At 49.4% G+C, this 17,157-nt stretch overlaps 1 protein-coding gene across 1 annotated transcript; it reads left to right on the top strand.

Moving 5' to 3' along the window:
* The first annotated feature begins 666 nt into the window (after positions 1-666).
* On the top strand, positions 667-15,201 carry PEDS1 (plasmanylethanolamine desaturase 1). The gene is made up of 6 exons (XM_086852533.1): positions 667-826; positions 3,930-4,049; positions 10,740-10,831; positions 12,281-12,425; positions 13,066-13,278; positions 14,037-15,201. Exons 1-6 carry the CDS (start codon positions 700-702, stop codon positions 14,156-14,158), a joined length of 819 nt encoding a protein of 272 aa, XP_086708659.1. The 5' UTR covers positions 667-699; the 3' UTR covers positions 14,159-15,201.
* Positions 15,202-17,157: the final 1,956 nt, after the last annotated feature.

The raw sequence follows: 17,157 nt of genomic DNA, 5'->3' as shown, positions 1-17,157 counted from the left end.
ACCGGTACATTGGTACCGGGCACGTGTGGCCGCCTGTCGCAGACCCACGGGGAGCGTCCCGGCACCGGTGAACCGCGGCTGTGCCCGCAGCGCACGGTCTCCGTTTGTGCTCCCCAGCCCCGAGAGCACGGGCTGGCTCACCGAGGGCACCGGCAGCGGCGTCCCTGTCACACATCACGGCAGTCCCTGTCACACATCACGGCAGTCCCTGTCACACATCACGGCAGTCCCTGTCGCCGTGGTGGCGGCGGCTCCCGGGAGCAGCGCCCGCGCCGCCAGAGGGCGCGCGAGGCACCGGGCGGAGGGGGCGGTGCGAACGGGAACACCCGGGACCGCCCGGCCCCGGCCCGGCCCCGCACCCGCCCCCATCCCGGACCGGACCGGACCGGACCGGACCGCGCCCGCCGCCCCGCCCTGCCCCGCCCCGCCCTGCCCCGCCCAGCCCCGCCCGGCCCCGCCCAGCCCCGCCCAGCCCCGCCCAGCCCCGCCCCGCGCTGCGCCGCCGGCCGTGCCGCCTCGCTATTGGCTGCTGCTCGCCGGCCGGCGCTGCCCATTGGCCCGGAGGCCGCGCGGCGGCGCCGGTGATTGGCGGGAGGCGGCGGGGGCGGGGCCCGGCTGGCCGCCCCCCCGCCGCAGCGCGGCCCGTTGCCGTCGCTGCCGGGCGGGTCCGCGGGCCCTGCGCGCCCATCCCGGCCCGACATGGCCGAGAGCGGCCCGGGGGCGGCCGCGCCGCGGGACGAGGCCGCGGAGGAGCCCGAGGGCGGCGGCCGGCGCTGGGGCGCTCAGCACGCCGGGGCCCGCGAGCTGGCCGAGCTCTACTCGCCAGGTGAGGCGGCGCGGACGGGCGGGGCCCTCGGGCCGGGTGCTCGCGGCGGCTCCCCCAGGACCCGTTCCCCTCGATTCCGGTTCTCCCGGCCCGGTTCCCCCCGGCCCGGCTCCCGGCCGCTCGGGGGCCGCGGGGGAGCGGGCCGGGGCTCGGGGCCGGGCTCGGAGCGGGCCGGGGCTGGCGGGGCTCGGGGCCGGGCTCAGGGCCGGGCTCAGGGCCGGGGCTGGCGGGGCTCGGGGCCGGGCTCAGGGCCGGGCTCAGGGCCGGGGCTGGCGGGGCTCAGGGCCGGGGCTGGCCGGGCTCGGGGCCGGGCTCAGGGCCGGGGCTGGTGGGGCTCAGGGCCGGGCTCGGGGCCGGGCTCGGGGCCGGGAGCGACCCCAGGCACACACTGGCCGGAACCGGCGTTGTGCTCTCCAAAGCCGAGGGACAAACAGCGAGCCTTCCCCGCTGGATGCAGGTGGGCTGATGCAGCAGGCGGTGCCAGCAGAAGCTTTGCTGCAGAACATCTGCTCACTGAGATCTCCGGGCCTGGCACCTCAGAAAGCGGCACAGGGGTGCTGGAATTCCTGGTTCGCTTTCCTTATGCTTAGAACTTGCCAAAGAAGCTTCAGTTTGTGATTTGAGCTCAGTAAATGACTGTTTGTACTGTGGAAATAATTGCAAACTCCTTGTAGAAAAGCCATCGTTTGTTTTTAGCTTGCAGTGAGAGGAGTGGGGGTATTCCTGCCATGCCTAGTGAATCCATTCTCTGGTGAAGGGTTAGGGAAGATGTGTTTGCAGTGTCTTGTGGTTTCCAGCAGATCAGCTGAGCCCGTCCGAGGCAATTCCTGCACGAGTAGGTGATGATAAGGAATCCAAGGCCTTTGCTGGTTTGTGTGACAAGTTTGCCCATTTCAGTTCCTTTTGCTCAGCTCCTGGTTGCCTTGAGGTGGTCCTGTGTGACACCTTTCAGCTGCTCTGGTCTCTGCAGAGCTGATTCCTGTGCTTTACACAAAAGCAGTCACTGACTTTAGCACTGCTTTGGCTCATAAGGAAAAGATTTTCCTCCCTAAAGAGCTTGCTGCCCTTCTCACTGGCTGTAGCACATGTACAGTGATATGTCAGAGAGCTGAGGGTGTATTAGATATGCAGGTTTCTTCTGGCATTACATAAATAATTTACATAAGCAATGCCAGAATATGTATTATGGTGGAAACATATCATGTTCAGATTCTGAATTTGTAAGAGCGGGGATTCCATTGAATTGCGCAGAGTGAACATGACTGGAATATTTCCCTGATTTCTTTAAGTGCTTACTTTGTGGCTTTGGCACTTCATTCCTTCACACAGGACACACGTTGGGATTTGAGGGCCCTTTAAACACAAGTTATCAGTGCTGACTCAGTTCCTTGACTGATTTGCCTTCCCAGTGCAGAGCTGAGGCTGCAGTTTTGAACCTGGATATCTCAAGAGCCATCCTGGATCCCTGTGTTCAGAGGTGTTTGCACACACTGGACTCAGGGGACTTGCCAGCCTCCTTCCCAGCACTCAGCTAATTGTTCCATGAGGATCTACCCACTTAACTCCTCTAATCAGGGTGTGGTTTTCTTATACAGGATGTGAGTGTTAATTAACTCTTACTTTCATTACTCCAGGGATCTCTTTATAGAATCACCCATGTTGTGACCTGATGCTGCTGTCAAATATGGCTGTTCTTGTGTCTTAATTTAATTTTACTATTCTCTCCTCTGCTACTGCAGAGGGTGTTAATTTATATACCCATGGCCCTTCTAGAACTTGTAAAACTGACCTGTCAAAGCCTTTGCTCACACTTCCAAATATTGCCTTGTAGGCACATTGGAGATAAGACTGATCCTCCATTTCTGTTCCTACTTTCCCTGCTCATTGCATGGTACAGTTGAGAAGGAGGACTTGATTTAGCATTTAGGAGGAGAAATTTGATCAGGCATTAGGTCAGCAGAGAGGAGGAGTAGGACAGAAGCTGAACTCGTGCCAGGCCTGAGTGTGCCTCTGCTCCTGGGAGAGCACGTGCACCTCCCTGAGCTTTCCTTGTGCCCTGCTAGAGGCAGTGGGGAAGGGGCTGGGGGGTACCTGCTCTGGGGAGCCCTGGGCAAGAGGAGCTGTGCTGCTGACCCCTAAAACAGGCAGGGGCTGGCCTGACAGCTCCTGTGGGCATTAAGAGCACCCTTCTGGTGGCAGTTCAGATCTTCTTGGCCTTGGGTATTAAAGGTCTGTTTGTGTGCCCTAATCCTGCAGGTCTCACCCTGAGTGCTCCCTGTGCTCTGCCTCAGCACTTCGTGGGGATCCAGCAGTGAAGAACAGGGAGCAGCTTTCTCTGCTAATCTGATACTCCAAGTGTTCCCGTACTCTGATGTGTCTGTTCCCTTTTTAGAGGCAGTAAATGATTTTTTTATAGAGGTACAAAGTGGTACAGCAAGGTGCCAGAGAGAATTTGTGCCAGTTCTTTCTCTTCTTCTGTCCCTTGTCATCTCAGAGTGGCTGAGGGTTCCCAGCCTTTGCCTGGGAGCAGGAAGGCACAGACAAGACAACAGTTCAGGGAGAAGCTTCAGGGGAATACTTGTGACGTTAGACAAGCCATTCCAGGGCCACCAAAATACAGAATGGTGAGAATGGTGCCTTTTCCTGTTAGTACAACAGCTTTATTTAAAATCTCAGAGCTTGTAAATATTACAGATCACAAGGTGATTAAAATATGTTTGAGGCCAGAAATTTGTTCCCAGATTCAGCCCTTCCAGCAACACTGAATATTGGATGAAATGCAAATTGAGAAAAGATGTGATGTGGAGGAACTTTATGCCAGCAATCTCAGGGAGAGGGAAACTAGGACAGTGTGAGATGATGTCTGATTTGGCCCTATTAATTGGACAAGGGCAGAGGGAAGAGGTTAGTATTGGCTCGGGGAAGAGGAATGTCCTTTGACAAAATGTGTGCCCCTCCCTTGGACAAAAAAAGTTCCTGTTTCAGTTCCCTGAATGGAGCAAGTCATCCAGGCAGTAGAATGGTCTGTCTCTGTTCTTTCAGGCTTCAAAATGTCCTTTCAGATAAAGTAAAACATGCTTTTTCCCTTTTTTTTTTCCAACAGGAAAGAGACTACAAGAATGGATCTCTGTCATCTTATGCTTCTCTCTGATCTGCTTCAACTTTTACAATCTCCTCTTGTACCTGCGGCTGGAACACACGCCCTCGGTCCTCGTTGGGATATGTAAGTGGGAGCTGCTTGCTGCCCTGCTCAGGGCAAAACTCTTGTGATGTGGGAAGCAAACGTGGCATCCTTTAGGCTTGACCTGTTTTTGGAAAGGGAGAGGGTCATTTGTGTGTGAGCCTCTGAAACTGAGACCATCTGCACAATGTGTTACTGCTTTGTCTTTGCATTTCAGTGGCTTCTCAGTGTCTCAGAGGGGAAGTTGTGATGTAGCTGTGTAGGTTTGGTGTTCTTGGGTAGTCACTGCAAGTGTAAGGACAATTGAGAAGGAAAAGGGCTGTCAGAATGGTCAGTCGGAAACTAAATACATTGATTGACAAAAATATTCACAAGAACTTTCAGAAAGCAGAAGCTCAAGGGAAATGTTATAAAAGGGGCTTCAGGCATCAAACTGGCTTCATTTCTGGGACTGCAGACTGAACACAAGAATTTTGGAAAATTGTGCTTTCCCGTCAGGATGTGATGTTTGGCTTCTATCCTGAATGAAGAGTTTTTCCAGGAGTATAACAAAAGTTGATTCCACCTGATCTGTGGAGGAGAGTAAGAACCAGTGAAGGGTGCTGATAGGATGTTCAGCTCCTGTGCTTTAGAAAAAAATAGCTTTCCTATAAACTGTATGTGGTGTGTGTTTTAGAAGAGAATGGTACTCATTCATAATCAGAGCTGTACATTGCTAATGAGCTCAAACAAAACTCACCCAAAACACTGCACCAGGTTCAAGCAGTGGTACATAAGAGAAGCTCTGAATTTCTGCCAGTGCTGGGACGTGCTGATTCCTGATGTCTGCATTAGAGCTTTTTGGCTTTGTTGGGGCTGGGGGGGAGCAGTGTCCTCCCCTGTGAGTCACACCAGCTCTCTTGGCCTAATTCAGGCTTGCCTGCTCTCAGCTGATGGGGTGGAGGTGTTGGGAGGAATGGAGAGAGCGTGGCATGGGAACTGCTCCGTAGGGATGAGGGCAGATCCAGACAAGAGAATCAGCAGTGATGCTTAACCTGTGGTGCAATCTGTCTGCAGCTGGCTTTCATCTCAAAGTTAATATTGATAAAAGCTGGGCTTCTCTGATATCCTGGTTACTGGTTTAACTGATAAAGCAGCCAATTCACTGATAGTAGTATTTAATTAGTAGTGAATGATTAAAGTAGCAGAATCTGGATTCTGTGTAAATAAAGTGGTGTGGAAATAACTGATACTGTGTACAAAAATGACTGCCATAAAATAGTGCTTCAGGCTATCTTGTTTTGTTGCCTTCAATACATTATTTCTCCAGGTGAAGTGTGAATGTTGTCTGTAATTCACAGTGATTATTAGGTTTTATTGCATATTGTGAAAGTCATATCCATAAAAATCCTAATTCCTAAATACGTGAGCAGCTCCATGGGCACAGTTGGGAGTCCTGAGTCACCCACAGGGTGAGCTGTGTTCCACTGACAGCTTCCCTCAGGCTTGGTTTGGAATACTGACCTTTGAGCTGAAGTCACAAAATAAACATTCTGCTAATAAAGATGGAGCTTTAGATCAAGTTCCTGCCAGGTCTTTGGGAATCTGAAAGGGGTCACTGTTCCAGTGGGCTGGATCTGTTCTGCTGCACAAACCTGCTCACTGCATGGGGACCCTCTGTGTGCTCTTATGGAAATGTATATTTTCTTTTAGGAAATGAAGTAGTTTGAACATCCTGCATGATTTCACTGAGCCTAAACCCTGTGTCTGTAATTAAAGTCCGTGCCATGGCTTCTTTCTTTCTGCCTTCAAAGGCACACGGAATTGTGACACGAGCAATGCTGTAAATACCCCAAGCTGGGGTTCCTGGGGCAGGAGGGATGTGCTCCTGCTGCAGCTGGCATCGGGCAGCACGTCCCTGGCTGTGTGCTGTGGCTGTGCTGAGTCACTCTGTGTCCACAGGGGAGTGCAGCACTGAGGGGACACCTCTGTGCCTCTGCTTCAGCTCTTGGGCTGTGTCATGTCCTGCTGACTAAAGATGAGCTTGCTGGACAGGAAGAGCCACATGACTCTCTTGTATTCCAGGCTGGTTTGGCAGAGATGAGACAATTTCCTTCCCCTCCTCACCATAAAAAAAAATAAATAAATATATATATATATATATATATAAAAAGGGTGGGAGAGGATGGATTTCTGTTGTGGCTTGTGCTAACTCCAGTCATGCAGTTCTGGATTCCTCAGCTGCTGGGCAGCCGTGGAACTGTTCCTCTTTCTGCAAGCTGAGAGCAGTGCAGATGTGAGTTTGGTGTTTTATTTGCATGCACACAAGGACCCAGTTAACTCAGGCAGCCCTGGCTGGGAGTGGGGCTGTGGGGGAGGTTGAACACCCCCGTTTTTCCCACTGCAGCAGGACAAGATCCCAGCAGGGCCACAGAACCAGAGCAGCCTCTGCCACTGTAATCAAAGGTTGGGAGTGCCAGGGACAAGGCTGGCAAAGGGATTATTGTGTGGTAAGCAGAAAATCCTCACCAAGATGTGTAATATCTGGCTCAAAAGCTCCTGTACCTTCAGGTGAGCTTATGGTGTCCTGATTGTTCAATATACATGAGCTGAGTGTATAGTTCATACACTAATAACATCTAGATAAAACGTTTGGCAAGTTACAGTATGAATCATGGTTTTAATTTTCATCTCCTTCCTCCTATTTCTGTGTTGGGTTTTAAGCCCCTTTCCAAGTTGGTTGACTTGTTTCAGACGTTTGACTGTTGTCTGCAGCCACATTTGTTCATGACAGGGACTGCTCATTGCAGTCTTACAAAAGAAGAAGAGTTAACTTTGTGTTGTAATTTGTTTATATTCCTAAGAACTGCCCCACATAGGACAGATATCTCTAGGAACATCTTGTGACATGATACAAGTTGCAATTAATTACTGCTCTATTGAAAGATGGGCAACTGATTTTTTTAACCCATTTGAGGTACATATTTCATTATTGCAGAGGTTGTGGGCTAGCCAGAGAGAGCACACAGGAAGAAATCACTTAGTGCAGTTTCAAAATAGAAACTGGATCTCATCAAGGCCCAGAACCTCTTTGTTTTGAGTTCCAGCAGCTCTGCAGGGCTGCCCTTGGCCAGCTGCATTGCAGAGCCAGACACTGAGTGTGTAACACACAAAAGCTGTGGCACACATTGGAGAAAAAACACTCGAGACATCAGTGCTGGCTGAAGTGAGTGCTGGGCACGTGGGTCAGGTGGTTTAATTTTGTTTTAAAAGGTTCTTGAAATGACACCAGGAACCCCAGCTAGCAAAAGATCCTTTGCTTCAGTGCTGGTCCAAGTAAGTCACTTCTCACCCACCTGAAGTCACCATCAGCTAGCTGTGGGTAATTTTGTGTTTCCATTCTCAGCAGCATCATCTGTTGAAGAGGGAAACTGCACAAGGTGTGATTGAAGAGAGGGATTTGATTCTGTTACCCTTTGCAGGGTAGCTCTGTGTGGCAGCAGCAGGGTTTGTGTTCTGCCGTGGGTGCCTTGGGCAGAACCGGGCTGGGTTCCTGTGAAGCCTGGGTGGGTCGGGCACCAGGAGGAGGAGGAGGAGGAGGAAGGTGTTGCTCTTGGAAGGGAAGTGACCTGCTAGAGTTATTGCCAGCTTGCACTCCCCAGGTGATGCTGCATTGCTGTCTGTTCTTGGTGTGGCTGGGGTTGGGGATGGGCTCCTCCTGTGTGCCCTGGTGGGGCAGGGTCTGCCAGGCCCCTGCCCTGGCACTGCAGGGACGCTGCTGGCACTGCCCCATCCGTGTCCCCACGGGTGTGCACGGGGACAAAGGCAGCTCTGTCTGCCTGTGCAGTTGTCAGGGCTCTCTTAAAGTTACAGCCGACTTTGGCTGGAGGATTGAGTTCCTCAGGTGGTGATTCTGAGCCAAGCTGTGCTTTTGCAGATGAGTGTTTGCTTTAAGGTCTGCTGCTGCTCAGCCCTGGAGGAGACAGGAGCCCGGTTCCTTGGGGTCTCCTTTCACTGCAGTGTCCAGCTGTACCCCAAGGCTGAGTGGCTGTGCCCTGCTGGGGAGCAGTGCTGGAGCAGGACCTTGGTCCCAAGGGTTCCAGAGCAGGGAGTAGCCCCAATGAGAGGTGGAGTGCCAGGTGTGCCAGGGCAGCTGCTGAGCCTGTCCCTGAGGCTGTCCCTGTCCCTGGAGTGTGGGTACTGCACACAGGACTCACTGGAAACCCTGCTTACAGTGGGATTGGTAAAACTGCTGTACACACTGATACATTTGCTGTCCCAGCCCTGCTTTTGGGCACTCTCAGATCCACTTCTGACTGAAAGTTTCTCAGTTTCATTAGCCAAAATTATGAACTCTCTTGTTTTGCTTTCAAGCTGCTACAGTTTATACTTGTTGGAATGTCCAGGGATCATTATCTTAACCTTGTAATGTGCCATGATATCAAGCCCCTGCCTTCTCTGCACTGAAGGTCACTAAATGGAGACTGCAGGTGACCAAGGCATTTTATTTCTTAAGCATGTAAGTGACAAAAAACTGGTATATTGATATTTAGACAAGATTTTTTCTGTGTGAAGTTAGCCACGCCAACCCTTTAGTGCTGTTTGACCAGTTTACACAGTCACTGATTAAACATGACTGTTCTCAGTGATGTTACACAATAGCATCAAGTTATTTAATAACACCTTATCCTGGTTTCTTCCTCTCCAGAGACTCTAACTGAATTTTTACAGTAAATGTGAAACTTTGTATACTTTGATGTAAGACTTCCAGGTTACAATTTGATCATTCTATCTACGAAAAGCCAGGCTTATGCCTGGCTCATAAAATGTGGGTGAAGTACAGCTTTTAATGGTAAATATGCACAGCAGTTTTGTCTCTCAAAGCTCCTGTGGGGCCTCCTCCTTGTGCAAGCCCCAGGAGCAGCCTGGCCACGGGAAGTGGTTTGAGAGTCACCCACAAGAGCAGAGGTTGCAGGTTGTCTCTGAGTTTGAAGCAGTGAAGAGATGGAGAGGGGCCTTTCCTGGGTCACAAAGCGTACACATCCCCTGCTTTGTGAGCAGGGCACGAGCGGGACAGAGCTGCCCTGTGTCCCTGCTGTGTTTGGGGCAGTTGATTGTCCAGCCCCATGTCCTGCTCTGGGGAGAGGCACCTGCTGTGCCCATGCAGAGGATCAGCTGTGGGGAAATGGGACAGAGCAGCATTCCCAGCAAATGTACGTGGCAGTCGAGTGTTTGCTTGGATACTGGCTGGAGTCCCTTTGTGCACCTCTGGGCTCTGCTGGGCTGCCCTCCTTCCTCCTTATTCTGCAGTCCACCTGCAAACCAAACATGCCAGTGTTCTGAGCAAGTCCTGCAGCTGGAGTCCTCCTGCCTGCTCCTGTGTGCTCCGAGCATCGCCCCCTGCTCAGGGAGAGCCCCTGGGTGGGCCGATCCTCGCCCTCCCTCAGGAAGCTGGAGAAAGCTGATGTGTGTGGGTTGGGACTTCCCTAATGCTGCACTGAGCTGCCTTCTGCTGAGTGTTGAACCCACAGTTTGCAGTTCTGTGCCTGAGCTGAGGTTATCTTGCTTTTCCTGGCTGTGTGGTTAACACTTCACCCGTGCTCAGGGCTGTCAGTCTCCTCTCGCCCTCCCAGCCTCCCTGACAGAACACCGAGATCTTTCACCACCTCTGAGCAGCAGCTGAGCTCCTGTGCCTTGTGTTGAGTGAAGGCAGTGCTGGGTGTGGGAGGGTGTTGAGCCCAGTTCATCAGTGGGACGTGTCCCCTGAGCCCGGGGACAGGACACAGCGAGTGTCACCATGCTGGTCCTGTGGAACCTCAGCACAGCTCTTGCTCCTTTATTGCAGCTCATCCTCAGGAGCGCAGAGGAGCGAGCACACCCTGCTGCAGTACAGAGCAGGATTGCTGGCACTTAGGGTTTTTCCCAATTGCTTCAGTATAATGCACTGCTCCAGGCACCCTCCATTCTTCCCTGGACCAGCTGACATCAAAGCAACACCAGGAACATCTACTGAATTGTCGGTATTTTGCCTCAATTTGTGTTGCTGTTCCTGCAGTTATTTCACTGGGATGATGCAGCAGCTGGAGGCAAGGCAGGCTAATGGGGCATTACCTCCTGAGAATGGAGAAACAACATTTGAGTTGTTGCAAAGAGAAGTGTTGTTTGGATCTCTTCCCCTGAAGCCAGGCTGCTTGCCCTTTCAGCTGCCAGATCTAAACGCTATTGTGTCCCACCCGCTCTGAAACAACAACAAATATACAGAATTTACTGCTTACAAAATAAGCTGTCTTCAGTGTAATAAGGGGGTAGATAAAGAATGAAGTGTCTCCTGCTGCATTTAAGACTTTGGGCCAGCTGGATAATGGACTCAACAGTGGGGGCTGATTTGTCATATGAAAAGAGCTTTTTAATTTCTTCCCCCTTTCTGAAAATGAAAGGTGGGGGGAAAGACTGCAGAGGTGAGGGGTCAACCAAGCTAAAGGCACCTGCTAGGAGAGGTATTTCTGTTCTGTAGGAGATGGGTGAAACACAAATACAGATTTGATGAAGAATGGTTCTGCCCAAATGGTGTCTTGCTAACCTCTTTTTCCTAATTGCCTGACCATATGTTCATTCAGACTGAGTAGATCACATGTGGTTGTAAATACATAAGTTAGAGGCAGATAAACAAGTAAACTTGTAAAACAAGAATAAGATGTGACTGAATCAGTAAAAATGCTGTGTTTGTCTGACTCTCTCTCTCTCTCATTCAAGTTGCAGGAGTTATTACAGCCGACTTCCTCTCAGGATTGTTCCACTGGGGAGCAGATACCTGGGGATCTGTGGAGCTGCCCATCATTGGAAAGGTCTGACATTGTTATTCTTGAGCTTGAAAAAGTCCTGAAGTCCCTTCTGCAGCACTGGCAGTGCTCCCAGCTGGGCTCTGTGCCACACCAGCCCGGGGAACGGCCTGGGCAGGGCTGGGCAGGGCTGTGTGTGCACCTGGCCTGGGGGACACGTGAAAGGTGGCACTGCTCCCTTTTGTCACCTGCCTCGAGGCTGGCAGAGCTGCAGTCCCAGTGTTTGCAGACCTTCCAGGCTGTGTGGGAACAGCCTGTGACACCACAAGTGTTGGAACCTGGCTGGGCACTGTGGATGTTCAGGAGGTCAGGAACACAGATTTGGAGAGTTGTCCCTGCAGCTGAACTCCTAAAAATGTGTGAAACCTGAGGCTGCTCCAGGAAGAATCTTCCCAGTTTCCACTTCTACAGCCCCTGCTGTAACACAGTAATATTAGAACAGTGGTGACTGAAGATTTAATTAGAGATGTGTTACACATCTGCAGCTACAAATGCCAGTTGCTTCGTGGAAGCTGCACTGGCTTCTGTAGTAAGCAACAATCTGTTTTCTTAATTAAATTTCTTAATAGCTACCATTAATTACTCATCCCAGTGCAATATTAGAAGGACTGTTATTTAAAAGAAAAAAAAAAAAGTGGGCTATTGCTTGTTACTACCCAGAGTTACACAAACTACAACAGCAGAATTGAAACTGTTGAGTTTGGTTTGTTTTTGTTCACCTTCAATAGGCTTAGTAGTCTTGAACCCCTGTATCTCTGGACCAGAGTTTAAATTATTTTTAAAAACCCTGCTGCTAGAGACCCTGCACTAAATAACCACGAGCTGAGTCTGCTCAGGACAGCTTTGCACAGGCTGGACATGCTGGAAGTGTTAAAGGCAATTCAGTGACTGGTTTGACTGTCCCACACAGGAAAACAATTGCTCTGTGTGTTCAGATGTGATTTCTGCTCATAGAGGTGACTTCTGTTTGTCTTCCACTGCTTTGTCCAGTCACTTAATTTGCATTTAGTCTGTTAGTGCTGGAATCTGTAGCCCATAAATGTAGTAGGCTGAATCCTAAATTTTTTAGTGGTTTTTTTTTTCTTGGTTGATTCTGCTTAGCAAGTGAATTTCACAGGTTTATTTTACCTGAGAAATTAGTGTCCTGATGCTTTGTTTTTAAACAAATGCAAAAGGTCCTAAGTGAACATTTAGAAGAAAACTAAAAAGCAAAGAAAACTTGGTTGTGGGAACTGAATTGCTTTGCAAATGTAAATCAAATGATCTGAAGTGTCATGATGACAAAAGTTAGAATCCTGCTTATGTGCTTTGTACTGTGGAATTCTCTTCAACTCAGTCATCAAATTGGAGTGTATGAGAGGGTTTTTGGGTTTGTTTGGGTTATTTTTTGTACTGTTTTTCTTTTCCAAGACCGTTATTGAGTGTGGTATTGTGTTTATCCAATTATTTTCCCAGGCTTTCATCAGGCCCTTTAGGGAGCACCATATTGACCCCACAGCAATCACCAGGCATGATTTCATAGAGACCAATGGAGACAACTGCTTCATGACACTGGTCCCCTTGGCAAACATGGCATACAAATTTGTTTCTTTTTCCCCAGGTAAGCTGTGGATTTAGCATTCTGGTTGCTATTGAATGAACATTTGTCTGTGTGAAGTTTGGAGAAATCCATGGATGTGAATGACAAGAAATAGCTGTTGGAAGCATGGTGCTTCTGGCAGGAGGGAGGGAAGCTTGCTTTCCTTTGAAGTGTGGTGGCAGAAGGTGGCACAGTGAGGTTCTCCAGCTCAGCAGAGGATCTGGGGCTGGAGAGGTATGCAAGAAAGGTTAGAAATTATGTTAAATACTCTTTTTGTAAGAGGGACCGAGCTGTGAGCATCTGGAGAAACTCATTGTTCCAAAGTGTGTAACACAAAACAATGCTTCATCTCTGGCCACAAGTACTTTGTGTGCAAACCAGAAGTTAAGAACTAAAGGATCAAATGAATTTTTTACGGTAAACTCAGTTTGACTTCCTGTTTATGGTGTGTTGACAGACTCTGGCACTTAGCAGCCAGTCTTGTGATATTTGGGAATTGCTTATGGCTCACTGGCTCTTGTGATACTTCTGCCAAAGCAGCTTTGGTGAGGCCTTTGTCAGCTCCTGCAGCAGCAGGCAGCTCTGGCTGGGCAGGACATTGTCCTGCTGGAAATGTGCCTTTCCATGGCTGGTGCTCACAGCTGCCCGTGGTGTTTTGCAGAGGTGCTGTGTGAGACCTGTCCCTGGGAGTGTTACGTCTTTGCCCTCATCATCTTCATAACCATGACGAACCAGATCCACAAGTGGTCCCACACGTACTTTGGCCTTCCACGCTGGGTGATATTCCTCCAGGACTGGCACATCATCCTGCCCAGGAAGCACCACAGGATCCACCACGTGTCCCCACACGAGACCTACTTCTGCATCACCACAGGTACTGCCCCCAGGGCCCAGGACAGCTGGGACACACCTGCACAGTCCTGCAATTCACTGGCAAAACTGCAGCTGGGCTTTTGCATAACAAGGGGGGGAAGGTTTGTGATCAGCTCAGGGAACTCCCAGCCTGGGGGAGCAGTCAGTGGTGCTGAGATCTGATTGCAGGGGGGTCTTGCTGAGCTCAGGCCACTCATGGGGTTTGTTCACTAAAGCTGCTGTTCCTTCAAAAGAGCAGAATGCCTGCAGCTGCTCAGGAATGCTCATTTCTAAAAGGCAGGCTTCTGGGTTTTCAGCATCCACTCATTCTGACTCAGAGGAATGGACAGGTTTTGCAGAAAGCTTTAGCTTGCTTTTGTATCTGTACAGGTGGGAATGCTCAGTCACCAGTGTTGCACGATCCTAAATAAGATATCAAGTTAATTAGACAGCTGGAAATAAACCACTCTGGTTCTTCATTCTGTCATTGGCTTCGACAAACAGTTCATGTGGGTTTTGAAACCTCTGCCAAGAAAAAATCTCATTCTCATTAACAGGATGTCATGTAGAAACGTGGTACAATTAGGAAGCCTGACTTGACAGATGGTGGCAAAAATCTTGCCACCCAAAGAGCTATTTTTAAGTCCTGCTATGTCCTGAAAGTTTAAGCCTGATCATTTTTAGCAGTATTGGGCTGATTGCTTTTTTTTTCTCACTAAAAAAAGTTGAACTTTGGATGCTATGACAAACTAATCCTCTTTTTCCTTTTCAATCCCTTAGGGTGGCTGAATTATCCGTTAGAGAAGATAAGATTTTGGAGATGCTTGGAGAATATCATCCAAGGACTTACTGGGGAGAAGCCAAGAGCAGATGACATGAAATGGGCTCAGAAAATCAAATAACTTTTGCCAGCCTTCTGCAATCCTTAACTTGTTGCCAATGTTGTTTTTAAAAGAAAAAAAAAAAGAAATAAAGCCATCAGCCAAATTCAAGACCTGCAAAGAAATAACAGACTCTAAAGCACAAACTAAAAAGTGCTAACACAAACTGCAATGAAAAGAACTAATTCTTAAAACAATACTTGAAATGAAGATGATTACTCTCACTGAGCACCTTTTTGTGTAGCCATGTCTGCTTACACCTTAGAAGTTGCTTTGTCGCTGTATCCGTGAGGTACCGGGCACGCCAGAGGCAGCACAGGCACTCCAGGGGGACGTGGGGGCGTAGGAATCGTGTGTTGTATCAACATTATTGAACACTTCCCAAACAGCTTCTTGCCTAAGACCTACAGGGAGAGCGGTGACGAGTTGGTCACTCGGTGTTGGAGTGCAAGGGCACTGCATGAGAACAGTGAGGGGAGCAGTGGAAGCCTGTAAAATCATGTTCAGTGCACTCAGTGACTGATGGACCTACAGCTCTGTCTTTGCTACCATGTTCAGCCTGATTGATGTCATGTGGAACAGACCTCGAGAATCCCGCTCCTCCAGGGGGCCACCAATCCTCAAGTGTCTTCAGTTTCCCTTAAAACAGAATTGTGCTACTCTCCACGTGGAATTGAGCAAAAAGTTTCTGCATAAGCCTTCAACTTCAGGAGCCTCTGGAGGAGAGGGAGGGCACCCTACAACACGTGTCTGTTCGTGTGGAGTGCTCACTGCTGAGTCTTCTATTAAGTGTTTCCTACCCTAACAATAAATGTTTGAAATAGTTCTAGCATTGGGCACACTGCAAATAGCTGTATTCAAGACCTCAAGGTATCAAACTCGTAATGTTAGAAGGGAAATGTCAATGACTGGTGTTTTGTTCTTTTTATTTTTTTTTTAAGGTGCTTGCTCATTTCTGTAAATAATATAAAGCCTTAATCTCTTCTGGTGTAATGGAATAATATTTTAATGTGATGTTTGAATGTATATAATATATTTATAACAAAGCAGTTGGATAATACTAATCATGTTGAAGTCTTGTTGGTGTTTTTCATTGCTGCACTGGCAGCACGTAGCACAAGAGCTGGATCAGTGGTTGCACAACACCTGGTGCAGTCCCACACCTGAGACACCAGGCAGCCTGTCACAGCTTGTTTGGGCTGGAGTGATCATCTGCCAGCGTTTCAGGAGCTTGGCTCTACGTTATACCACACTTCTACACCTTTCAAGGAGTGTAAGTAACTGATTCTGCTCTGGATGCAAAGGTGTGACCCCAACTGAATTGGGATGAAGAAGTTTCTCTAAAAACATCCAACAGGCACTTTATCAAGTTAATGTGATTTGGGTCTTGTTTAATTCTTGCCTGCCTGAAAGCTTACTGATGACCAAATGTAAGGTACGTTCCCTCCTCTGGTTCTAAATTGTGTTAAATTCAAACTGCCTCTTCCCAAAGAGCAAGGTAAGAGGGTTTTGAGTCATGGGTTTAGATTGACCTCGATCTCCACTTCTTCAGATATGGTGGATGGATTCTGAATGAGTTGGGACCTGGCAACTCACTTTCAGTGGGAGGTGCTGAATGCAGGTGCCTCTGAGCTGGGTTCTGCAGATTAAAATCAAAGTTGGTACCTTGGTCACAAAATATTTCATGTAAGTTCAGACCCTTGGAGAACTTTATGCCATTACATGAAACTGTTTTCTGTTCCCATTGCCACAGTCAATACCAGGTCTCTGTGCAGCTTTGACATTAAAGAATTCTTCCACTTCAGAAGGAGTCCCAAAATGTTTTCAGTTGATTGTGGAGAGCTCTGGACAGAAGTGGGTGGATGTTCAGGGCTCCTGTGTAAACCAGCCTGAAGGACTGGGTCCTCTGAGAGCTCTTTTCACCGCAGGTTTAAATGCCAGGTGAGCAGCACTGGTGCAGTGGATGGAACAATTGGATTTGGGACACAGAAATCACCAGAATTTGAACTTCCAAAGTGCTGTTTAAGGCATTGCTGCTGCCCAAACCTCCCTTGGCCACTGTCACACTACTGGAAACAAATCTGAGCTACTCATACTGGTGGCTGCTGGGACTATTTATCTGTTAATCTTGCTTAATTAGGAGAAACTGGGACAGAGTTAATCTCCAGCTGCATTTTCCAGGTGGATGCTGTGCTGGGCTCCTGGGGCAGCGCTGGCTCTGTGGCTCCCCTCACCCGACGTGCCTGCGGCTCCCAAGGTCCCTGTTCACCCCTTCAAGGATGTGGATGCTCCCACAAAATCAGTATGGCAATTCTGCAGCAAAAGGCTGCCTGGCTCCTTAACAGCTGTAAAGCTGGCTTAAGAAAATTTGCCTTAAGTTGATTAGGAACAGATTAGAGCTGAAGCAGAATAAGGCACTCCTGTTGAACTCCTCAGGGATGGATGGCCTGCGTTTCAGTTCAATGCTTTTAAATGCTTTCAAAAGCTCTCTGATTTCAGTCTCACCTCCACAGAGAGCTCTGCTCAGGCTCCTGCTCTCTGCACCCTCAGGCCTCCAGCTTTTGCTGGGGTTGCAGCTGCCCTGTGTGAGTGGATCTTGTGGTCAGGACGGCCTTGGAGGAGCAGGGGTGATCCCTTGTGTGTATCCCAGGAGTGATTCCTTGTGTGTATCCCAGGAGTGATTCCTTGTGTGTATCCCAGGAGTGATTCCTTGTGTGTATCCCAGGAGTGATTCCTTGTGTGTATCCCAGGAGTAAGAGTGATTCCCTGTGTGCATCCCAGGGGTGATTCCCTGTGTGTATCCCAGGAGTAAGAGTGATTCCCTGTGTGTATCCCAGGGATGATTCCCTGTGTGTATCCCAGGGATGATTCCCTGTGTGTATCCCAGGGATGATTCCCTGTGTGTGTCCCAGGGATGATTCCCTGTGTGTGTATCCCAGGAGTGATTCCCTGTGTGTATCCCAGGGATGATTCCCTGTGTGTGTCCCAGGGATGATTCCCTGTGTGTGCATCCCAGGGAT

The sequence above is a fragment of the Cyanistes caeruleus genome, chromosome 16, assembly GCF_971803275.1.
Source record: "Cyanistes caeruleus chromosome 16, bCyaCae1.hap1.1, whole genome shotgun sequence".
NCBI lineage: Eukaryota > Metazoa > Chordata > Aves > Passeriformes > Paridae > Cyanistes > Cyanistes caeruleus.
This window is presented reverse-complemented; position numbering and strand designations above follow the sequence as displayed.